The 26,594-nt window shown below is 39.9% G+C and overlaps 3 protein-coding genes across 3 annotated transcripts; 2 read left to right on the top strand and 1 right to left on the bottom strand.

The window, feature by feature from the left end:
- The first annotated feature begins 371 nt into the window (after positions 1-371).
- LOC110855393 lies at positions 372-4,436 on the top strand. The gene is made up of 3 exons (XM_035855984.1): positions 372-429; positions 2,889-3,722; positions 3,961-4,436. Exons 1-3 carry the CDS (start codon positions 420-422, stop codon positions 4,365-4,367), a joined length of 1,251 nt encoding a protein of 416 aa, XP_035711877.1. The 5' UTR covers positions 372-419; the 3' UTR covers positions 4,368-4,436.
- Positions 4,437-11,269: 6,833 nt separating this feature from the next.
- LOC110855329 lies at positions 11,270-12,507 on the bottom strand. The gene is made up of 2 exons (XM_022103758.2): positions 12,163-12,507; positions 11,270-11,725 (listed from the first exon to the last, which is right to left on the bottom strand). Exons 1-2 carry the CDS (start codon positions 12,454-12,456, stop codon positions 11,360-11,362), a joined length of 660 nt encoding a protein of 219 aa, XP_021959450.1. The 5' UTR covers positions 12,457-12,507; the 3' UTR covers positions 11,270-11,359.
- Positions 12,508-19,584: 7,077 nt separating this feature from the next.
- LOC110855488 lies at positions 19,585-24,281 on the top strand. Its single transcript, XM_022103895.1, has 2 exons — positions 19,585-22,770; positions 23,184-24,281. Exons 1-2 carry the CDS (start codon positions 19,585-19,587, stop codon positions 24,279-24,281), a joined length of 4,284 nt encoding a protein of 1,427 aa, XP_021959587.1.
- Positions 24,282-26,594: the final 2,313 nt, after the last annotated feature.

Below are 26,594 nucleotides of genomic sequence, written 5' to 3' on the forward strand. Positions count from 1 at the left end.
TGTCTCGGAACTAACATTTATTGCCATCCGGTGACAGATTTGCTACCATGACTGAACATACATTCTTCACTTTTTCACATAATAATATGTATCTTTGAAGACCAATAAAAACCAAGAATGGGGAACCCTCTTTTCCAAAAGTGTTTTCTCGTGTTAAACATCAATCAAAGATAATTGGCATTCATTACGCAATCAAACGTGACTCAACCCGTCACGCCATAAATTAATAAACAGTGACATATTTACACCTGTTCGGCAATCTAGTTATGTCTGGTTGTCAAAAAACAATTGCATAGATAAAGTGATGCAATACTAAACACGATATAAATTAGTCTCATATTCCTCATCTTTAACAAACAGAACTCATTCATCCCACGCCAGCCACGTGTAACAGCAGCATAGAGAAAAAAAACAGAAATATGAATTTCCGTAAGTACCTCGATATTTCACACTTAAAAATTATGTTACCTTTTTAAAAAGTAAATTAACTCTATACAAAATTCTGAGTAAACTTCATTTTTTATCAAGTTTGCGTTGCTTTTGATTTGGCATAATTTTCTTGACATGAAAATTGTTGATTATTTTTTTCGAAAAGTTGGTATTATTTTTAAGAGTGTATATTAATTTAATAAAATTATTATAGACGATTTCCATGAGCTATCGGCGGTAAAAAACGTCATATTTTATTTTTCGGTGTTTGAGCTCAAAAACCTGTTCACCATGATTGAACTATCCGATTTGATCAGTTTTTAAAATTTCCATGACCCCCTACGTGTAATGGCATGGGCGAAAGCAGTACCTTTTTTGACAAAACCTGCCAACTTTCTCCCTCGATTGTGAAGCAGCCAGTAGGCCCACAGCGGTCAAACTTCGCATGGATAATCCCCAGGATATGCTCTAGGGTCGTTCGGAAGCGCTAGGTCCTATTCGTACTTGATGACCTCAAAATGACAGGAGGTCAACTTACAAAGTTGACTCATTCATCACTATTCTTGGAATAGCTCCCATTTCGTCAATTCTGGACAGATTTTCTTCATATTTGGTACAAATTGATCTGAATGGATCGTATTTTCATATTCGCCAAAAATTTCTAATTTTTTTCAAGGTCAACAAGTTTTGCGCACTAGCTGAAAAGGTCAATAGGCCAAGTCTCACATAACCCCATAAATGGGGTATCGTTGGAAAGGTCCGGAGGATTCAAAATATATATACTTTGTGTGGCCTGGGACCACCCCCCGATTTTATAGAGACCGAGGAGCATTATTTATTAAGTAGCTTCAGCTACTTTATGTGAAGACTTTGTCTGTCCGTCTGTCTGTCAGCAGGATATCAGGAGAACGGGTCGAGATAATCGAAATCGGTTTTCGCCATCATACATAGGACCCCAGGGGGAGGATCCTATCAACTTTTGGAGGCAACCGGACCACACCCCCTTTGGCGACAGGGGGTGTGGTCGGGGCAAAATGAGATTTTTAGTGCAATTTAATCTATAGGTGAAATAGAGTAAAATTATGTGTTCCGGAGTTGTGCCACACCCCCTCGGCGCCAGGGGGTGTGGTTGGGGCAAAATGAGATTTTTAGTGCAATTTAATCTATGGGTAAAATTAGGTGAAATTGAGTGAAATTAAATGAAATTAAGTGAAATTAAGTGAAATTAAGTGCTTCCCCGATTGTGCCACACCCCCTCGGCCCCAGGGGGTGTGGTTGGGGCAAAATGAGATTTTTAGTGCAATTTATTCTATGGGTAAAATTAAGTGAAATTAAGTGAAATTAAGTGCTTCCCCGATTGTGCCGCACCCCTTCGGCGCCAGCGGGTGTGGTTGGGGCAAAATGAGATTTTTAGTGCAATTTAATCTATAGGTGAAATAGAGTAAAATTATGTGTTCCGGAGTTGTGCCACACCCCCTAGGCGCCAGGGGTGTGGTTGGGGCAAAATGAGATTTTTATAAAAAATTAATCTATAGATGAAATAGAGTGAAATTAAGTGTTCCCGAGTTGTTCCACACCCCCTCGTCGCCAGGGGGTGTGGTCGGGGCAAAATGAGATTTTTACAAAAAATTAATCTATAGGTGAAATAGAGTGAAATTAAGTGTTCCCGAGTTGTGGTGGGACCGTTTGGGGTGAAGTACGTCTGAAGCTACTTCCGTATGCGCGTTTGCGACGGTTTATTTTATTTTTTCTAAGTATACAAACGTTAACACAGGAGCAGATTGAGAGCTAACACAGCAAAAGTCCGACGAAAACTCAGTAATACTCATCGGCGTCTAAATAATCAGGGGGGGTCCTAGACCCTATGAAGTATATATATTCTGAATCCTCCCGCCAAGACCTTTCCAACGATACCCCACTTATGGGGTTACGTGAGACTTGGCCTATTGACCTTTTCAGCTAGTGCGCAAAACTTGTTGACCTTGAAAAAAATTAGAAATTTTTGGCGAATATGAAAATACGATCCATTCAGATCAATTTGTACCAAATATGAAGAAAATCTGTCCAGAATTGACGAAATGGGAGCTATTCCAAGAATAGTGATGAATGAGTCAACTTTGTAAGTTGACCTCCTGTCATTTTGAGGTCATCAAGTACGAATAGGACCTAGCGCTTCCGAACGACCCTAGAGCATATCCTGGGGATTATCCATGCGAAGTTTGACCGCTGTGGGCCTACTGGCTGCTTCACAATCGAGGGAGAAAGTTGGCAGGTTTTGTCAAAAAAGGTACTGCTTTCGCCCATGCCATTACACGTAGGGGGTCATGGAAATTTTAAAAACTGATCAAATCGGATAGTTCAATCATGGTGAACAGGTTTTTGAGCTCAAACGCCGAAAAATAAAATATGACGTTTTTTACCGCCGATAGCTCATGGAAATCGTCTATATCTCGTTACAGACACTCTTCCCATGATCCTGGGAACAATTTTCCTGCTTCCCGCCGTTTTCGGACAAACTTACCGCGTCGAACTTGAAATAGACCCGCCATGGGGGGCCTTCGAGGTCAGCTGTTTATCCTCCGGACACCCTGAAAGGTACGATGGAATATTCTCATCCAAGGATACATTAGCCTGGGAATTTACCGGGGTGTCATCCTGGTTCTGTGTCATCGAGTGGGACGACACAGCCTGCCTGTCGAATTATCTGATACCCGGGTTATGCCAAGGTATGACCGTATTTTCCTCAAATTTTGGCGGCTCCGCGCCCGTAGCGAACAACACCTGGTTGATCAATGGCTTTGGGGCGACCCGAATAAAGGAGAACGGCACTGAAGTTAACGACTACCGGTACCGGTGGGATGGTTCAATTCCCCCCGAATTTAATACCCCGCCAAATGATGCGTTTCACATTATTGTTGATGTTCGCCCCCCATCGGGCGAGGTGTACGTTCGCTGTCACGATTTTTATGATTCGATGTTTTATGAGAGAACCTTTACTTCAAATGGAACTTTGGAGTGGGATTTTGTCCGGGATTCGATCTTCACCCCGGTCTGGACTTGTTACGCCGTTTGGGATGAAGACAAGTGTGTCGCGGGATGGACGTACGGCCCGAATAATCCGGCGGATAAGACTTGCAGCGAGTTTCCGGTGTATGGACGGGTTTTTGATAGGCCGGGGTGGATCATTCCGAGAGCTAATAATACGTGGTTGATTGATGGAAGCGGGAAAGCTAGAATTTCGGAGGGGGAGGGAGTTCCGGTTCATGACTTTCCGGCAGAGTGGGATCTTGATGGTGAGGAAATATTTTAATTGATTTTGTACAGTTTTTCAAGTTTTTTGTGATTAGTTGTACTATGCGGAAACTGTTTTTAGTTAAGGGCAGGATTCAGTTTCTTTACAATTTGTCGATTCGACACTTTCTTGAAAATTTATGAAGACTTTACAGGCGAATTTCTTATCTAATGGCATGATTTAGTTTCTTCCCACTTTGTCGATTCAATATTTCTTAAATTTGCGAAATTTATTAACAGATGCATTCCTGATCCGACAAACAATCCAAGTCGAGATTGCCCCTGGGGACAGTGAAATCTACCTGGTATGCCATGGAACCTGGGGGGACGACGGAAGTAAGGACGCCGACTATCGAGAAACATTTACCACTTCACGAACATTCCAGTGGGACTTCCTCGAGAAGGATGAGCGTCGCAGGAATTGGGCTTGCAACGCGTTCAATGAGGTTGGCTGCTTGTCAAAATGGGTCACTTCTGAGGACGGGATGTCAACTTGCGCACCATTTCCGGTGTACGGAACTTATGGGGAGGAGACGGTTCAAATGGCGAATCACACGTGGTTAATCGATTCCTCGGGGAAGATTAGGACGGAAGAGTGGGGTGTACCTGTCAACGACTTAATCGAGAGTTGGGATCCTTTTCAATAATTTCATAACCTTAATTACAAGTTTAGAAGGCCTGGTCAGAATACGAAATAAATTTGATGAATAATTACGTAAAATTATATATAAATAATACTGTTCACTGTCTCCAGCCAGTAATCGAAAAAATCTGCGACTCATGTTGGATCCCGGGTTTTTATTATAATCATGAAGCACATTTTTACAAATATGCTCCATTCTGCAGAATATGTATGTAGGATTTGGGTAATTATATGTAGCTCCCTGCAAAATGTGTGCATGAGGGCTATCGCATTTCTGCTTCGGAAATCCTAGACCTCATAAATACTTGCAAAATTAATAGTCGTGAATATGATGCCATAATAACGTACCACGTCTCGCGTTTCCGTTGATACTTTATTGCTTTATTCCGTTGATACAAATTTTACTCACAAATCACACCTTAGAAAGCATCCCCCCACCATCCCTCCCCCTTTGACGTCCTGCACTGATCAACAGCAAATTCAGCGTTTGATTCATGCAGAAATCCTGAATTACTAACGGAGTCCCATTATCGATGAAGTTCGAGCCAAATTTGATCTTAAGAACGCTACAAGCCTTTATTTCCCTCGTTACGAGGGATCGCTTTCCCCCAAATTGGACGCCCTGTCGGACATGCAGCTTAAGGACCTTAGCCGACGCCGCGTTAACCCATTCACAAGCAGCGCGTCGACCATGATTAGGGGGAAGATGAGAAAGCCAGGCATCGCTATTTTGGCGTGCAGTTTGATACAGACGTACATCGAGACGATTTGCAAGACTGGAATCAAACCGATCAATGTTGGGACTATTCGCGTCATCAGGTAGCCGTTCATGTACTTTTCCAGGATTTGGATGCTCCTGTAAAGCTTGAGGCAGGCTTGAATCTCCGGGATCGTTCGTGCCCTTAAGATCCGTCTGGAAATGTTTTAAGTTTAAATGTAAATACACTCAATGATTTGTAAATTCGATTGTTACCGGCGAAGGTAACTGCAATTCTACTACTTCAATCCATGAATTTATCACTGAATTATGTACAACATATAGGGTGGTTTACATGTCAGGTTACCATGGAAAATTTTCCAATGGGAAAAATTCGTAAATTTCCATTAGTTACGGATTTGGGATTGAGATTTTTATTAATTTTTATCAAAACTTATGGAATACTGATGACAAAATTTTTAAAATATTAAATTTCAGAGGCAAAATTTCGATAACTAAGGGAGATTTGCGAATGTTCTCCATTGGCAAATTTTCCATTGTAACCTGACATTTAAACCACCCTGTATGTAAGTGCAGGCAGAGACTAAATCCTGCTCATTCCCTAATGCCTGACATTGGGGAGCGATGACATCGCTCTTATAATAATAACCTCACAGATTCTGAAGGCTTTTTGCTTACAATTTGTTACCGTATTGATTACCACGCGGTAGAAATACTACTGTAGAATTGCACACGTGGTAGAAAAGCAATCTTAACGTGAGCGCATATCCTTTTAAAACGTGTTGCATTATTTTTAAGAGTGTGTTAAATTCGCATCAAATTTTCTAAAACATTTTGATACCCTTTCAATAGCTGAAAGTAATTCAAGATTCCCACAATTCCGGCAAACAGGATGTAAAACGCCCAAGGCGTTCCGGAGCAGAACATTTGCAAATTCATCCATGCATCCACCAGGATAACGAGCATTTTTAGATCCATCTTCCTCCAGCCAATGTCCCCGCATCGGTCCGACATGGAGAGGAGGAAGGGGGGCGTGCATGGATCCATAGAAAGCAACACGACCACCGCGAATGGCACCGCGATCACCGTGAATTCCGCCACGGTGATGAAAAAACTCATCAACTTAACTTCGAAGGACACTTTGATTACGTCCCCGTCTGAAAATATAGTTTTAAAGAAATTTAAAAAAAGGTTCAGAAATTTTGAAAAAAATAGACACCACGTTCTTGCCAGTTGTTAAAATATGTATCAAAATTGGGTGCCTCATCTTGCATTTTTTTACACTCTCATAAAAATAGTTCTGCCGTTTTGGAACATTTTGAATTCTATATTAAACAAGCCATGTACATACATATATACTAAGGAGGAGAGACCCTCTACATGCCCCTCTCAGATCTCGATGCCATTAGGATATTTGATAGTCCTAGATGAATGTAATATAACCCTAGAGTGGTTTGACGTCATGGCCACATTTGCGCCTGCCACACCCCCTCAAAGGTGTAAAAAACACGAAAAAATCCCAGTTTTCATGTACTTCAACTGTCACCAAAAAGCCAATTTTGCTCGGATTTTCATAAAATTTACATTTTTGTGATCCCATATACTTGTGTGATCATATCCAGCAGCAATCTCAACTTTTTTGAAATTTTGAAAATTTTCGAATAATTCGAAATTAATTGTTAATAATTAATTAACTGAAACATTGGAATGTCCTAAAATTTCGGAAATTTCAAAAAGGTTGAGATTGCTACTGGATATGATCACACCAGTATCTGGGATCACAAAAATGTAAATTTTATGAAAATCCGAGCAAAATAGGATTTTTGGCGGATTATTGAAGTTGACAGTTGTTGTGGTTTTCATGCCTTTGAGGGGGTGTGGCGGGCGCAAATGTGGCCATGGCATCAAACCACTCTAGGGTTATCCTTTACTCACCTAGGGGTACTACATATGCAAAAGGCATCGAGATCTGAGAGGGGCATGTAGAGGGTCTCTCCTCCTAAGTCCGGAGTAAATAGTAACGTTTACTCTGGATTAAGTACAGTTTACATGACATACGTAAAGTTCAGAGTATTTAAATAATTCATAACTGTGCACAATCATTTAATAATTAAGGTCACGAATAATAGGTAATAATAATTTTTTTCAATGTTTTTTGGTTTCAATTTTTACATTGAATGAGTCTTGAACAAAGATTTTTTTTGCATACATACACTCTAAGAAATTTTACCACCGGACTGTCACCGAGCGGTGACTATATATGACTCTACCTCAATGGTGGTAACCTACCACCACGCGGTGATAAAAAGTGTCATCACCATCGTGGTGATAGACCTACCGGACGGTGGCGGAATGATAAATATTTTCTATCACCGTTCGGTGATATATCACCACCATATTTAGCTCGCCATGTCACGGTCTGGTGATATATAGAGGGTGTTCCGGATGTAATGCAACTTTGGTCAAATGCATATATCATCGTGATATCAATGTGCCCCAAATTCGAAATGGCGGGATTATTGTAGTACAGGCATCCATCAAGTCGAATCCGAAAACCAGAAGTCGGTATCTCCAACCGTTCCAAAATGAGGTCAAAAACCAGCGAGCAACTAGGAAGGGACGTCTGCCACTACTACGAAAATGTGGTATCGCGCTCCAAGAAATTGACCTACAGTCACTTCATAGATCAACAAATTCCAAAATCGACAATTTGTCGTATACTACAGAGGTATGAGCAGAGGGGAACTGCTGATTACAAAAAAAAATCTGGCCGTTCAGTCCGTGTGGCTACCCCCAAAGCGATAAAAGCCGTTGACAAGGAGTACAAAAAGGATCCTGGAATGTCGGTGCGAAATTTAGGTCACAAATTGAAGTTATCGCCTACTACCGTACATAATATTAAAGTTAAGAAGTTGGGCATCAAATCTTATAAGGCTATATCAGCTCCTAAATACACCGAAGAGCAAAAGAAAAGGTCAAAGACCAACTGCCGGAAGATTGCAGAGAAACGACTCGACCCGAAGTTATCCAAGATTCTTGTCATGGATGACGAGACTTACTGCCCAATTGATCCAAATGACGTTCCTGGCACCAAGTACTACTCTTCAACTGACAAAAAAACCGTACCAGAAAAATATAAGTATAAATCTAAGTCAAAATTTCCTAAGGGGTACCTAGTATGGCAAGCGATTGACTCTTTGGGAAACGTTTCAAAACCTTATGTGACCACCGCCACAATGAACACGGAGAGGTATTTGAATGAGTGCATAAAGAAGAGGTTGGTCCCCTTCATTAAAAACAGGGATGTTCTTTTCTGGCCGGACATGGCAAGTTGTCATTACTCTCGTCCAGTTGTGGAGTACTTTGCGTCGAAAAATATCGATTTTGTGGAAAAAAAAAATAATGCACCAAACGTACCCCAGGCAAGACCTATTGAAAAATTTTGGGCTTTATGTAAGAAGGAATATCGTAAACGAAAAACTCCAGCCAAAAATTTGAACTCATTTCGCCAGATTTGGTCAAGAATCTCAAAAAAGGTAGCCCAGAACAGTGGCCGAGCACTAATGGGTGGCGTCCGACAAAAAATTCTCCAGATTGGACGGAAGGGGGTGTATGGACCATTCGAAGCAAAAAATAATTAGTTTCAACCTTTGTCTTTTGTTGACCAAAATTTTGTTGAAATAAATTTATTAACTTATGGTATATACGCATTTGACCAAAGTTGCATTACATCCGGAACACCCTCTAGATAAAAATAATTTCGTTTCTTCAAATGACAAAAATGTCACATTTTTCACAATTTATTGCTTTATTCAAATCATTTAGCAGGTAATTAATATTATATATATGTATATATGTAAAACCTGTTCCTCGCCATTTGTGGAATTGCACCAACAATTGAATTTGCGAATAGTTCATAGTTCCCAGATGTAGGACACTAATTAAAGTTTGAAATTAGTTAATCTTGATTTATATTGGTCCCAAATTATAGTTTATTAAGTACTTTACCTTATAGGTGGAAAACTATGGCACCATTTCTTTATTTGCACAGATGACGTTGTACTAATCAACAATTTTTTTCGAAGTACAACGGGTGACCATGACCATATTCATCAGTTATTGACTCGGATCGATTATAGTTGGCGCACCAATTAAGTAGGAAAAAATATAATAATTACTTATGAGCAACTGTAAAAAATAAGCAACTAAATTTAATGCAAACATTACCTCGTCGATCTCTGCTCCTTCTTTGTCATCCAGGCGAATCTCGGCATCCACATCCAAATTTTTCTTCAACTAGAAATTCAATCAAATTAACTTGGGCAAAATTAGCTAAATTTGAACTTTTCAATTTTTACCTTTGTCAATAAATTAGTCATAACTATTTGCGCACGGTATTAATTGTTTTCCTCTTCAACTTTGAAACACGAAGTAATTTTACATTGCAACTCCGCTGCTTGTCGTTTGGTTGTTTCTGGTGCATGGAGTAGGACGAACTCGCCACTCTGTAAGTCACGTGTATTGCGAAGCTACCACCATGGTGCGATGGTAGTGGCTATCACCACTAGTGGTGATAAGTATCGGTGATAGGTTTATCACCATTACGGTGACGCTTGCTATTTCCACTCGCGCGGTGATAGTGCCTATCACCCAATTTCTTAGAGTGTATGTATTTATTTATGTGTGAAAGCATTTACTTTGCAATAAATTAACATTATTTTTAAGAGTGTGTAGCATCCCAGAGGCCCTACGAAATTGTTATGCATACCTTTCGAAACACCTTCTTCAAAGGTGACGATCGAGTTGATGAGCTGCATTGGGCCAATATCCAGCACCACATTCCATCCGGAGGAGATCAAAACGGCGAAACATACCAGGAACGGGAATCCCTGTAACCGTTTCAACATTGTGACCTTCCCGAAACAAAAGTGGGCGAGAAGTACGAGAGCGTACAGGATTGTGAGAGTAAATTGCAAGTGGGACAACCCCCTCCGATTTGGCGACTTGATCACGGCCACTTTCCCTGACTTGGAATCAAACTCAAACGGGAGGCAACATATCGGCCGAGAAAGTTTGAAATGACGAAGTAACAAAGGGAGAAACTGGGTGGAGTACATGGCAATGAAAAATTGATGCAAAAATTTTTGCAAGGATTTGCCAACCAACTGGAGCGCAAAACCTTGCTTTTTATTGTTTTCGCAATTTGCATAAATAGGGTCTGGGTTACAACTCCTGTTTTTATCTGCTTTGAATTTGCGGACGTGCAAATATATAATCTTGTTTTTTGTTTTCGCAATTTTGCACAAATAGGGTTCAATATATATAAGGAAGAATAACATCGAGAGCAGTTCGTCTTAATTAATGCACTCTTAGAAATCTGGTATAGTGAGGAAGGTATTTATTTCCCGGTATTAATCTTGCTCCGGTTTGGTATTAGAATTGTGTTTATACTCTCCTTATAAATTTGCTAAAATTTGAACACCTAGGCAGCTACATATTACTACACCGTATTCCTTATCAGTACCACTTTGTTACATAGCTGTATTAATATGTGAATACCGTTTGGTATTATTTTAACACTAGATTTCTTAGAGTGAACCACCACACAAATTTAATATCATATCAACGCCGCCAAGAAATTCCGGCAAATGATAATGTATGTATTTGCTGACTAAGTTCCGAACAAACAAGTTATTTTTCGCAAGAATATTTCCTTATCAAGGAATTACATATAATCTGTTTACCAGGATGGATACGTAATTAATTAAGTCCACCAGCCTTTAATTTATGCAAGATCGGGTTGCAATCATTTGCTGGGGAAAACTTGAGGTAATCAAAGACTAACTTAATTAAGCAAGTTGGGAATGGAAAACTTTGAGAAAAACAATGTATGTACAGGTACACTCTTAAAAATAATGTTAGTTATCTTAGTTACATAATTTAGAATTCAGAGTGCATTTACATTTCAAAAGGGTAACATTACATATTTGCAAGAGTTTACTTTATCCTTTTTTTAAATATCTATGTAGTGATGTCCATATTATAAAATATCACCCTCATTTAATGTATGTAAATTTTCTGGTTTAACTTGGACATAAAATATTAAAGAATTTCAGAGTATTAAATATGACAAACTTTGTGTAAAATGATGCAATTTTAATAAATTTCAAAATAAACAATGAGTCATATAAATAATGCATATTACCCCGTGACAGGGTTTAATTTAATTTTTGACTGTGTAAATAAATCTCCAATTTGTTCAAAATACATAAATTTCTTTAAACAATCTTGATTTCCGAGCAACTTCTGAAAGTCTGTTGTTCGGAGCAGCCCATGCCTCCTGGTGGATCGCCACTGTTCGGGTTGCATACACACGTCCTAGAATTGTCACAGGTTCCCCAGGCCTGCGCGCCACGGTAATGGGCTCTCAAAGTGCATTTTTCACAGGTCACGCCGGCCGGCAAGGTCACTGTGGTTTCGATATTCATCGTTCCCTCGGCCAAGTTAAGGGGCCAGTAGGTATCACCATTTCCCATGACGAGCTTCTGGAAACAGTCCTCCGTTTCGAATTGTGCCGCGCACAGGTGAACTTCCATCCCGCCGCCGTGGTTTTGAGTATTGGAGTGCAGGTGGATGGGAATTGTCTGGACGAAATAATACAAAATTATTGCAAATTTTGAACTTAAAACTTCCCATTAATTTCTATTGTACCACTCAAAAAATGTTTCTGCATTCATAACTCATCAAACTCAAAAAATTGTTAACAAATATTATTCATTCATTTTCATTTATCTAAAATTGGAAAATAAATACGTGTTAATTATTCATTTTTTATTTATTTTATCAATGCACCTAATGTGCTAGCGTGAAACATTAAAAATGAATAACATTATTCATTCATTCTTCATCAATATGAAATGAATAAATATTTATTCAACATTCATTCATTCAACAATTTTGAAAAAATTATTCACTCATTATTCATGAATATATTCATGATCTATTAAAACATGAATTTGAACAGCTCTGACTCAACTACTAAAAATGCCCTTAATTTTTTTCTGAATTTTTAAATCCTTACCGCTCCCGCTGCATACGTCCTAACTTGCAAATCGCGCCAGTATCGTCCACCACGTTCCGTTTCACGAGGCATGGGTTGATTCACGTCATCCCCGCAGATTCCGCACCGCCCAGCGACATCTTCCAAGAGACGTTCATTCCCGCACCAAAACTCGTCATCATTTCCACGTGGTTCCGGATTGTATGAAGCGTACTCCGGGAAGCGCCAAATACAAGCGCGACAGGGCGGCTCGAGAAATCTCATGTGACCCTGGGCCACAGCCAGGGTCGCCAAAACTAACAGTACGACTCGCATGATTGAAAAATAAGGTGATAAATTAACCTTCCCCTTCAAACTAAACAAGTTAATAAAGCTTGCTCCCCTTTTATTCAAGTTCAAGGATGATTAACAACTTTATCGCAAATTCCATCCACTCAAAATGAGTGACATTTAGCTAATTACTTTGTCATATCTTGATTGATGCCATTACTTCAGAGGGAGAGGATTGCTCATGCCATTCAAAAATAACCAAGACCGGGAATCATGTGCCATTCCTGGACACGCCCGAAGCTCGTGTTAGCTTGGTGTGATGTTTATGTTGTTATAAGCCAAGGTATTTTCGAGGCATGAAGTTAACAATTAATGAGAGTGAGATTAGTTTTGCAGACGGATGATCAGCCACGGCCTTTTGTGCTGCGCAATTTTTTGATGATCACAAACACTTATCTGACAACCAAAGTGATTAATTGGCATTTGGTAATTAAACGTATTTATGGGGACACAATAGTTTAAATACGTTGGTTTGTGCATACAATGTGTCTCAAAGCATACAGTTGCAAAATATGGTTTTATCAATCTTGAGCATTCATAAGCGGTTTATTCGCAGATCTTGGTAGCTAATCAAATGCATAAATAGATACATACGTGAAAGTATGTACCGTAAATACTCTATTTATAGCCGGGTCTAATGACAAAAAAATCCGGCTATAATTTCAACCCGGGTATAATTGGAGACCCGGCTAAATTTTTTTCCGCTTATGCATAACTTGAAGCATCTAAGAACAGGCATTAAACAAACGCCATAATCATGGATGAGCTTACTAAATTTTTCAAACTTGGGCTCAAGACCCGGCTATAAAAAGAGTATTTACGGTATGTATATAAGTACATATTACTGAATTTGTCGCATATTTATTGTATGTGCATGCATAAGCAAATACATTCATATCTGTCTCATCTTAATACATATAAGATGATACGTATACATATATGTACATACATCCATTGGTGACGGCAATACTCGACATTTTCTAAATATGTGTATAAGTTCGACAGTATCATTATTATCTACTTAGGATTAGTTCCACCAGCCGCATGAGACTAAAATATCTGCAATACCACTCTAATTTGAAACACAAAGTATTTATAAAGAAAATTGAATTTGAACTGAATTTAAAGATTCCACAAAATTCCACAGTTCAACAAAAATCTACAATTAGTATCTCACCGTGCCCCGAAAAGTGTCACTCAATTAAATATGAGCCCGAATAAGTTCCTAACTGTGAACTGGGTTTGGGAAATCCATGGTGTTAATAAAAAATAGCGACTAATGGATTGTGAAGAGTTTATTTATGTATGTATTAAGGTGTACTTCACTACACAAAAATTTTGAGCAAAAATGTACATATTTACGAAATGAACAGATTATTTATCTGCAGTGAAAGAACTTCGGATAAGGTCTGATATATGTGTTCCACATTTTAGATTAGGGCAAGACCCAATAAAACCCATCTAAACATATTAAAACCCATTGAAACCCAATAAAATTCATGAAACCTATTAAAGCGAAATAAAACATATTGAAACCCAAATAAAACCCACCTATTAATAACATGACAAACCCCAGTTGGTTTTATTAATTTTCAACCCATTAAAACACAAAAAAGCAATTAAACCCTTATTAGTCGGAATACTGAACTACGTATTTCTAAGGAAATCTACGCCTATTTACCAATTGAAGAGCAGCGCACTAATCGTATTGTCCACGATAACCTTTTGATACATCCCCTTCGTCGCCCTTGAAATATTAATAAAAACATACTCTCCCAACCCAAATTTAAAATAGCACACGGGCAAGGATCGTAACACCTTTTCAAACCTCTTCTTCTTCCAACCATCCAAATTCGATCCCGCCCTTAACCTCCATTTTCTAATAAGCTCCTCCGAAATGGTAGTAAAATCCCCACAATCCGGCAAAATATGGTACGGAAGCCATAACGCACCGACCAAAAAGCCGGGAATGATGACATATAAAACCACAGCCGGGAGCAATTGGTGCATCCGAACGGCGAGGAAATTGGCAATAATAACCGACACAGAAATAATGAACGTCATCAAGGTTGAGAGCGTGGTTAAGGGGCAGTGGAAAACCTTAAGCTGTACCAAAACTTCTCGATAGGTGGCGATCGCGTCGCGCAATTTTGTATGCCTGGGTAACATGTGAACCTGTTCAAAAACAAAAAAATCATTCAAAAATCAGTCATTCCGAATTTTGACTGAAGATTTTCCATTCACAGTAATTCATCTGAAATGACGAAAAATCCATTCAGAAATTTCGGAATCTTTTAGCTATTTTCATTGAAATGATGCGAAATTCATATTCCTTCATAAAATGAATGAATGTGAACAGGTGAGGTTGCCAAAGATCGAATTACCCGGTATGGTTCCTCGATAAGGTAAAAGTAGCGCAGCCAGATTTTGCACGCTATGACGAACATAATTCCTATGTAAATAAAAACCCTAGCGACATCTAGCATCATTAAGATGCAAAGGGGTACGCGGAACGTTGCGCCGATCCATACGTGTAGGCTGACTTGGGCCGTGTAATAAGGAGATAGTTGAGTCAAGATGTGATGGAAAGGGTCGATATTGAGTACGACTGCCATCGGAGTGAATAGAAAAATGGCAAGGGTGACGAAAATGTCGGCGAGCTTGAAGATCAATATTATGGAGCTGTAACTACCCGGTTTTTGAGGGTACGGGGCATATCCTGGAAATAAAAAAATAACCGTAATTCGTGCCGCTAGAGGGGTCGGCGTTAAAGAGACATTAATAGCTCGCATTAACGTTTTCAGAAACCCGATTCGATCCGAATTTGAAAAATATCGGATCTTTGTTTTCGGTTTGATAAAATATCCGATTGGATCGGATCCGTTTTATGGAATTAAAACAATAATCGATCCATCTTTCGATCTGTCTTTTGGAATAATAAGTATTCCATCAGATCCGTTCTTTTATTTAAAAAAATATTGGGATCCACCGGTCACAGATTATACAAAAAACGAATACTCGACTTTGGGTGTCAACCTCTCCTGGAAATTGCATGCTATCTACACACTCACTTCTTTCCAATCGTTCCAAAAGCCAGACGAATTGCCCAAATGCGAACTTCCAATCGTCCCAGTAAATCCAAAATATGTAGGCGATCACACCCTGGACGGCACTTAATAACACAATAATTACTTGAAACATAACCTGCGACGATGACAGTGTCGACTTTTCCGGCCACCAAAATTCAGATATTAGTAGGTAACCGCAGAGCACTTGTAACAAGCATATTTCACACCCAATCGCAATAACTGTCCAGATTGGCGTTGCACGGCGGGACGGAGTGAAAACTACCCGTCTTTTTTCAGGGTCCCATTCAATCGGTGATTTAAAAACTAGAGAAAATACGGTGGAGTGAAAATCCAAGGCGGAAAAGGGTGGTACATATGCCATTTTGCATTTAAAATCGTTCCTGTTCGCTTTCATTTATTTGTCTGATCATGGTACAGGTGTATTTCCTCTCATTTGAATGAAAATCACGTGCAATGATGCCTTCATTTTAAATGAATGCGCGTGAATGAAAAGAAAGGATCATCACCCCGCTGATTTTTAACCAATCGCTTAAATCGTGGTGTGAAGTAAGAAATAAAATGAAGTGAGATGAAGGGGATGAATTTGAATGAAGACCTTCAGAAAGAAAGTGACTTTAAAATCAAGTAAATTTTGTTGAACAGATACATATGTATGCACCCTTGATTGTTCTCTTGTCAAATAATTCAACAACTGAACAGTTTGTTGAATAATTCAACAGTTTGTTCTCCAAATAAATACATATGTGAAAGTCTCTGTCTGCCTGAACAGAATATCTGTCTCTAGATCTGTCGAGTTTGAGCAAAATTTTATTACTGTAATTATTTGGACTGTATTTATTTACTGAAACAATAGAATTGAAGCCAATCAAGCTTGCTTTCTTTTTCCGAACTTTTAGTACTGCAAACTTTACTAATTGGGTCTATGATTTATAAATACACATGTATGTATGTACATTAGGTCATCAGTTTGTGTATATATTGATCTGTATTATGTAATACACACTTCTAGACAATTTACTCATTTTCTACAAAAATTAGGTACACTAATAAAAATATGTACACACACGCTTGATTTTTTAAACTACATACTTTTTATTCAACTGCGACGCTTTCATACCTCTAATTGCACCACAATTAACAACTATTTCGTCCCGTGTTACATAATTTTAGTTATAGTATTCCAAGCATATGTAAGACTACCCTAACAATCGAATTTTCTAATCTAATGTTACCATTACGAAAAACAAATGATTGTATTACGTAAACTATATTACATCTAGTATAAACTTTACTTTTTCCCACGGCAACATTACTTTAGATTTAGTATAGTTTACCAAACACAGAATTTGGACTGCATTTAGATAATTAAGGGTAGCATTATTTTGAAGAATATAAACTCCATTGAAGGTACATACATAAGTATTGATATTAACGTTGCTACTGCTTGGTATTACAATTATACCGGTCCATGCAAATTAACTGCAAGCACAGTAAAACTTTTATACCGAGCTAGTCAGTGCCGTATTACTTATCAAGTCTACATAAATACTTTGATAGAGCAATCAATGAATACCTCCTTGAATGATTTTAATACATGAATTCTAACAATGCAAGTCTTTTACGTGTACAACTCAGATCTGGTTGGGACCAATTTTATTTTGTTCACCACAAAAAATAACCATACCCGTAGTTTTTCATTTTTCATAATGCGCTAATTTGAGCGCGGGGCGCGAATTTTAAAACATTTTTCAGCCAAAACCTCGGTTTTTAAAAATTCTGTAAATTTTCGAATTTCAGTCCGAATCCAAAAATTCGAAACCATGTCTCTTCAGAATGACTTACCTGACTTATGAAAAACCCAATTGTCTCAAAATTTGATTTTCAAAATTTTTTGCCAGTTTTTGAAATTCATTAAAATTATAAACTCCTTCAAATTTTTAATTTTTCAAAAAATAATGCGTTTGGATTTTTCATAAGTCAAGTAAGTCATTGTGAAGATACATGTTCTCGAATTTTTGGATTTGGGCTGAAATTCGAAAATTTACAGAATTTTTAAAAACCGAGGTTTTGGCTGAAAAATGTTTTAAAATTCGCGCTCCGCGCTCAAATTAGCGCATTATGAAAAATGAAAAAATACGGGTATCCTTATTTTTTGTGGTGAACAAAATAAAATTGGTCCCAACCAGATCTGAGTTGTACACGTAAAAGACTTGCATTGTAAGAGTGCACCAGACGTGGCTGGTAAATATTTAAATGAATGCTATAATTGTGTCGGGTTATTTTCGTAATTATTAGTTCCTGTATCCCTAGGTAATTTCCGCGACAAAAAAATGATCCAAAAACTAATATACTTCGTACATACTTACATACATACCAAAATATCAAACTAAGTAATCCTTTTCCTTCCATTATTCTACGGTTCTGACTTTTCAGACTTTTTAAATCAACCGTGGTGAAAATAGCACTCACCAAAATTAACGTCAATTACAAAGTTAGCATCTTTTTATTGATCATGACCAAATTGGTGTATTCGAACTAATTCGCAGAGCCTAAGTATGTGTGTAGGTGGATGATAATCAAAAATCATTAAAAAACTGACAATTTACATACGTAGGATTCAAACATTTTTAATTACACAGTATGATATACATATGTACATATACCTGCATTTTGTGTATGTATGAATTTGCATATTTGTAACTTTTGTGCAAAGTGAGCCCTGGATTTATTGATTTTCCATTAAAATATTGTGAATGTTTGTTATCTGTAGAAATACGCATTTTAGGGCAAAAAGCAACCAATTCTTTATCCAAAATTTGATGACTGTAATTAAGAGAATCTGAGCAACTTCAATAAATAGAAATTCAATAGTAAGACGCTATTTTCTCTACAAAACTGATTGTTCTTATCGATCATCTTGGTCTTAAAAACTTAGAAGGGCTTTCATGCCGGGTAGGGTGATCGTGCTTTCTACATTTGTGGTGACTCTGATGAGACTTAAGAGTCGATAAGTGAACTTATCAGTGAGTGTGTGAATTGCGGATCCTGCCATCTCTGTCCAGATTCAAGTCGTGGCGCAGTTGTGGAGGATTAGTGGTCAGATAGTTGCAGCCGTGAATCCCGTCGAGGACCGTAAAGCCGGAGGTCGAGTGGGAGGTGCATTTTTCTAGATCCTGAGCAATTCCAGTCATCATCGTCGTTGGAATCTGTACAAGTGGTTTGCTGTAGCCCGAAATACAGTTTCGTGAGGTCTATCTGCCCAATTTGTGAGAAGTTGGGAATTTTGCTAATTGTCTTTTCTCTTTTGCGTTTATTTATCTTGAGATTTCGTCACAATGGATCTGGAAAGATACAAGTTATTCCGTGAGGCTGCTGGGAAGCTGGTAGATGAGAGAATAACTCTCATTACTGCGGAGCTGGCGAAGGAGGCGCCTGATAAGGACTTAATTGAAGTGGAATACAGGACGTTCGAAGACACTTACCGGGAATATTGCGACGTGGCGTACAAGGTGTTGGACGAATGTGCTGCAGAAGAGGTGCTGGTCGAGAGGAGGGCGTTGGACGTCGTCGTGCGACGGTACATGGAGCTCAGTCACAAGATCGAGATGTTCAGAATCGCACTTTATCCAGACGCAAGTCCACCCGGAAGTCACTATTCAACAGCAACAGGCGGCTCAAGTAATTCGAACAAGAGAAGAACTTTTAAACTCCCAAAACTCGAGATGAAGAAGTTTAATGGGGAGTTAACGGAGTGGCTCGGTTGGTGGTCACAGTTTCGCAAGATTCATGAGGATGAATCCACGCCACCGACAAGTTTGAATATCTGCTGCAAGCGATGGTGGTCGGGTCAAGGGCACGTGATCTCGTCGAGTCGTATCCCATGACGGAAGGCAATTATCCGAAAGTGATCTCAGCGTTGGAGGAGAGATTTGGGAAGCCAAAACTCCTAAAACAGGTTTACGTGAGAGAGTTGTTGACTATTATCATACATAATACAAGGTCTAATGAGGTCAACCTCGCAAAAATGTATGATTCTTTGGAGTCTCACCTCAGAGCGTTGGAGACACTTGGCGTGACCCCAGAGCAGACTGCAGAATTTGTATTTCCTATGGTGGAGTCGAGTTTGCCAGAGGATATCCTCATCGCCTGGCAGAGGAGTGCAATGTATGGTGTGGATGGATCCACAGAGAACCCACCCAGTACAGAGCTCCAACATCTGATGACCTTTCTGCGCCAAGAAGTAGAGCGAGAGGGTCAGCGGTCTATTGTTCGAGCAGGATTCGAGTCCAATCCCGCAAATAAAGAGAAGTCCCGAGAGAAGTCCAGAGCGGCATCCAGGAAAGAGAAGGATGGATTCGCCACAACTGCTGGTTTGTTCTCTGGTGGGAATGCTAAAAAATGTTGTGTTTTTTGTGATCGTAGTAACCACAACAGTCCAGATTGTTACAAGGCGCAAATGATGACTCTGCAACAAAAGAAGGACAAGGTCAAGGAGAAAAAATGTTGTTTCGTCTGTCTCCGCCAAGGCCACTTGTCAAAGGATTGCAAGAGTTCAGCAAAATGCGTAATTTGCTCACGCAAGCATCTGGTAATCATGTGTCCAGACTTGGAGAAGAGGAATGATTCAGGGGGATCTGGCAATCGTAACGATGGCGAGAATTCGGCCGCGATGTCACATCATCAATGTAAAGGTGACGTCCTGCTCCAAACTGTGCTCGTGCGTCTCTACAACGACGACGGTAGCGATTATCGAGTAGTCCGGCTACTATTCGACAGTGGGAGTCAAGGAACAAGCGTGCGGGCCGACGTTGCAGACGAGCTGAATTTGCAAAAGACTGGACAAGTATGGTCACGCAAGGTCTTGTATGGAGGGTCTGTAACAAATAAGCAAAAACACAATAAATTTAACATAAAATTAGCCAGCGTTGATGGCAAAGTGAGGCGTAATTTGACTGCACTTGATGAGCAGGATATTTGTGGCCAGCTACGTCGTGTCCCAACTGGTCCGTGGTTGAAGGAGCTAGCAAACAAAAATATATGGATGAGCGACTTCATCTCGGACAGCGAGGAGATTCAAGTCCTCGTGGGGAGCGATTATTATGGACAATTGATGACTGGCAGAATTGTGCATCTCAAGTGTGGACTCACAGCAATGGAATCCGTCTGCGGCTGGACCCTGAGTGGCTCAATTCCGGCGGAGGATTCACTTTCTTTGATGTCAGTGTCGACGGCATTAGTCAACTGCAACTCCATCCAAGATTTGTGGAATTTGGAGGCATTGGGGATCCGTGACTCTGGAGAAGTCAAGAGCAAGTCGGAACGAGAGGTAGCGACTCAAGAACACTTTCAAGAGACCGTGACTCGTAACGATGAGGGGCGTTACTCCGTTCTACTACCGTGGGTGGAAGAAGGTCAACCCATCCCAAGTAATCGACTGGTGGCTGAGAAGAGGTTGGAATCCACCACCAGAAAACTGAAACAAACAGGAAACTTTGAGTCGTACATCCAAATATTTCAAGAGTGGCTCAAAGAAGGATTCATAGAAATTGTCCAGAATCCAAATCAAGATGAAAATTCCCATGACCTCCCACACCGAGCTGTATTCAAACCGGAAAGTCTGACGACGCCTGTGCGACCGGTTTTCGACGCATCCTGCAAGATTGGAAGGAGCCCATCATTAAATGATTGTTTAGAAAAGGGTCCCAATTTGTTGGAGCTGATTCCGGCGCTACTGGTCAGATTCCGGGAGAAGAAGGTGGGCGTAATTTCTGACGTCCGTAAAGCCTTCCAGATGATCGAGGTGGAGGAGTCCGACAGAGATTTCCTCCGATTTCTATGGTGGGAGGAAAATGAAGATAGCAAGATCCAAGTTTTTCGCCACAAACGAGTCGTATTTGGGGTCAATTCAAGTCCGTTCCTGCTAGGCGCCGTCCTGGAGAAACATTTAAAAGAAGTAAGTGGACCCCATGAATCAATTGCGAAGAAACTACTTAAATCGTTGTATGTGGACAACTGCGTCACATCCGTAAATTCAGAAGAGGAATATCAAAATTTCAAGCAAATTTCTACTCACCTTCTTGCCGATGCTAAGATGGAACTGCGTCAGTGGGAGTGTAGTGCCGTGGAGGGATCCGGAGTCGGCTACCCTGCCATTAGGGAGTGCGGACTGGAGCCTGACGGTAGCTACACCCATCAAGAACTGAGCAGTGTCCTGGGGATGAAGTGGCAAAAGGTGGAGGACAAGTTACAAGTGGATATTCCTTATGAACAACTCCCAGAGAAGATAACCAAGAGAGTAATCCTGTCAATGGTGCAAAAACTATTCGATCCATTGGGATTTCTGGCACCAACAACGTTGATCCCAAAATTAATTCTCCAACAGACATGGGAAAAGAAGAGCTCTTGGGATGATGAGTTATCTGCAGAGATGAAGAAAGAATTTATTTCGTGGTGGTCAACAGTACAAGAATTGAAGAAAGTTCACATACCCCGACATGCATTTGGAATTGCAGTCGTCCAACCAGAAGAGATCCAGTTCCACTGTTTTGGAGACGCGCCCAAGAAGGCCTATTCCGCAGCAATCTTCGTCCGTGTGCAGCATGGCGACGAGATTTCGGTGCAATTGCTGCAAGCAAAGTCAAGAGTAGCACCGTTAAAATCATTAACAATTCCTAGACTGGAGCTGATGGCGAGTGTTATAACAACACGACTCGCATCTTCTGTCAAGAGTGCCTTATCGATGGAGGCAGCCACAACTTACTTTTGGACGGACTCCAGCACCGCGTTGGCGTGGATTAGACGCAACAACGAGTGGGGGACCTTTGTTGGAAATAGAGTGAAGGAGATATGTTCCAGCTCACTAGTTTCGCAGTGGAACTTTGTGCCAGGAAAGATGAACCCGGCCGACCTTCCATCGAGAGGCTGCTCCCCATCTCAATTATTGTCGTGTTGTTGGTGGGAGGGTCCTGACTGGCTGCGGAAGTCGGCGGAGCACTGGCCAACACATTTTGAACCTGAAGCCGATGAAGATCTGGTCACATCGGAGAAAAAGAAATCAACAATTGCGAGGATGGAGGCGGTCGAGGTGGAAAATCCATGGTACGTGACGCGCTACTCCTCCTATACAAAGAATTTGCGACTTTTGGGATGGATTTTGAGATTCCTGCAAAAGTGCAAAAAGATTAGTCCAAGTCAGACCGACAGCAACATCGTAATTATTAAATCGGGTTAGTCTGATGAATATCAATTGCGAAATCAGCACAAAGTACAAGAACTTACCAAGGAGGAATTGGCAGCAGCTGAGAGAAAGTTGTTTTCACTCGTGCAGAGTGAATCGTTCAAAGTCGGGCAGGAAGTCATCTCCGGAATCCGAGTGGAGCGAGACGACGATGGATTGATTCGTGTTCGCTCAAAATTATTACACCGGGATGACACAGCTTATTTCCGTCGCCCTATTCTGCTACCAAATTATCAACCGCTTGTGGAGATGATGATAAGCGAAGAACACGTTTATCACAGCCATGCAGGTGCTCAATTTCTGATTGGAAAATTAAGGGAAAGGTGCTGGATTATTCAGACAAGGCGGGCAGTCAAGAAGGTTTTGAATCGATGTGTCATCTGCAGGAGATTCGACACCAAGAAACCAATTTTGCCAGCAGCAGCACTACCGGAAGATCGTGTCAAGACCGAAAGAGTCTTTCAAGTGACCGGGATCGATCTTGCTGGCCCATTATTTCTCAAAAGGGGAGAGAAGACGTGGATCGTCATATTCACATGCGCCACGTATCGATGTGTCCACTTCGAGCTTGTGGACTCGCTAAGTACCGACTGTTTCCTCTTAAGTCTGTCCAGATTCATCAGTCGCAGGGGCCGCCCAGAAACTATCTACCCGACAACGGGACGAACTTTGTGGGGGCCAGCAACCTGTTTCGAGAATTGGACTGGAAAACAATCGAATCGAAAACGAGAGTAGAGCGAATCCAGTGGAGATTTTCGCCACCTTCCGGAGCATGGTGGGGCAGATGGTGGGAGCGACTCATCCGTACAGCAAAGGGTCTACTCAAGAGGATGTTGGGTCAGAATCGACTCAATTACGCTCAATTGGAGACGTCACTTTGTCAAGTAGAAGCGGTGATGAAAGAACGCCCACTTACATACGTCACAGAGGACAACAACGACCTCATCCCATTGACTCCTTCAATGTTCCTGCGCGACACGCAAGAGACCAGTTTCCCAGAAGCTGAGGTGCTCGTGGGGGATGACATGAGGGGAAAGTTTAAAAATCTAAAGAAGTTGTGGGAGGAACTCCGAGGCAGATTTCGCAGCGAATACCTGGCTCTTCTCGTCCAAAGGGGAAAACTCCAAAAGTATCATGACTTTCAAGTGGGGGATATTGTGCTAGTGGGGGACGACAATAAGAAGCGTCAAGATTGGAAGCTGGGGAGAATTCTGGAGCTGCATCCCGGCAAAGATGGACATGCACACGTCGCAGATGTTAAAACGTCCCACAGTGTCCTACTCCGTCCACTCCAGCGTCTCTACCCACTGGAAGTACCAACCAATTTTTACGAAGGACCTCAAGATAATAAAACAATGAGAGAGGAAACCAAGCAAGAAGAAGAAGTAAATCGAGACCAAGCAAAAATAGTACAGATTTCAAATGAAACGACAACGCGAACCCGATCCGGAAGAGAAGTTCGCAAACCTAAGAAGTTTTTATGATCAGTGATTCATTAATTATTATTATTTGATTGTATTTGACATATTTCATTATAAGTTTCTTTTGCTCGTAAACTCCACAAAAGACAAGTGGGAGTGTAGAATAATATGGTCAAATTTATGAGGAAAATATGATATTTTATGTGTGATATGCAATTCCATTACATTAATTTAATTAGTTAAATCATGGCCAAGGTTGAGTCAATGTCCAAGTCAAAGTCATGTAATTGTGGGTTGTGTCTCAAAGTAATAAGGTGACATTGAGTGGAGTTGGCTGGATTTTGGGCCACTAAATCTTATGTATTTACAAGTTACAAAAGTGAATGTAAAATTCAGTTGCATTGTAAACGGCAACGAGTCGAGTTGCGTTTTAAGAGGCACTCAAGTTGCACGTAAGAATTTGAGAGTGCAACATATTGGCAATATTTTAGGGCAAAAAGCAACCAATTCTTTATCCAAATTTTGATGACTGTAATTAAGAGAATCTGAGCAAATTCAATAAATAGAAATTCAATAGTAAGACGCTATTTTCTCTATAAAACTGATTTTTCTAATCGATCATCTTGGTCTTAAAAACTTTGAAGGGCTTTCATGCCGGGTAGGGTGATCGTGCTTTCTACAGTTGACTTGAGTAAAAAGTGTAAAATTTCGTAGCGTTGACATACATACTTCATATAAAATTCAGGGTGCATTTACTTTTCAAAAGGGTAACATTATTTTAATAGTGCACTGATAAATAAATAAAAACACAGAAACTTTATCTGTTCGTTATCCCGCGGAGGACGGGATTTATAACTAGTAATCTATAACTTTAAAAACAGTCACTTTCTTCTTGCTATTTTCCTCATTAGTTGTCCTTATAAAACTCAAGGTAATGTTCTTAATAAAAATGTTTACCTTAACTCCAAAGAACCTCGTGAATATTTATGACCCACCCAGGAAACCTCGCATTAATCCGCTTCCGGTGATCATTCCATTTTCAGCCTTTTCAAACTAACCATCGTCAAAATGGCCTCGACTCAAATTACCCCCTTAATGTGGCAAGCTCTCGACAGTGGCGCAAATAGCACATAGGCAGGATATGCAATGCCTAGGGGCCCCGCGACAGCGGGGGCCCCCGAGTGGACGCAGTATCAAAATCTAAATATCTTGTTTCAAAATAACTTATTCAAAAATTTTGAAATCGAAGTTATTTCATATCATTTTAGTACTTACGTAATTTACATATGTAATTAGTATGTTGTACTTGTGGTTTTATTTTTGAGTTGATAGCCTAATTTGGAAGTCAACAAATGCTAAAAATATCAATTTAGCACGAGTTGGTGACTAATTTTAGTGAATTTAAGCCCAACTAATTTAGAACTCATCGGCAACACTAATTAAATTATTCAAAAATCACTTAATATTCAAAATTTCATAACCTTGTTAAAAATGCAGGGAAATGTGCGAAAACATATGTCAAGCTCAGGATGATTTGGGTTACAACTCAAAAATTAAACGACAAACGAAAAAAATATTACCAAGAAAACGAGTTTTAAGGAAAAAATAAATACCTTTGACCTTTCAACTTTATAGAAATTTCGCAAAAATATTAAACAGATGAAATTATCATCTTTCCAACCACTTATCTGGGAACATCTCGAGGCTCTGAACGTTCTGGTCGAACACATGTCCTCTTCGAAAATTAACAGAATTTTTTTAAATTCCAAATAATTTTCACAACAATTTTTTTCAAATTTCAAATAATTTGTTCAAAATTTCAAACAATTTGCGAAAAATTAAGTTTTTAGGTCATGCAATTTTTTACAATTTTGTGAATTTGTACCAGTTTTGGAAATTATGTATTTTGCTCGTCACAACTTGACGAAAAGTGAATTTTACAAGGAAATTCCTTCAGTTTGCTGGACCATGTATGTATAGTGGTTATTTTGGTATATCTAGGTGTCGACCACCACCCCTGTTGGACACCTCGGTATGTTTACTTGTTAGACACTTAAGAGAATGAACTAAAACTTTGGATAAACGTTTTTAGTTGTGTGATTTGATATATGTATATATTTGTAACGAGTATTCATAGTTTTAAGTGAATAAGAAGGATGAAATGCTTATGGAAATATCCCAGTTAAAAAATTGAACTTCGAGCTACTACATACATATGTTAATAAAGTTTAAATTCTGAGGCATGCCTAAGGGCCCCCGAAAAGTAGTTGCGCCACTGGCTCTCGATAATTTTGGCAAGTTGTACAGCCACACCTGGCAATCGAGGCTGGAGTGGGACGTTCCAAGAAAGAAACTTGTGGCAAACCCGATCTCCAG

Source organism: Folsomia candida, unplaced genomic scaffold (assembly GCF_002217175.1).
Source record: "Folsomia candida strain VU population unplaced genomic scaffold, ASM221717v1 Fcan01_Sc012, whole genome shotgun sequence".
NCBI classification, from domain to species: domain Eukaryota; kingdom Metazoa; phylum Arthropoda; class Collembola; order Entomobryomorpha; family Isotomidae; genus Folsomia; species Folsomia candida.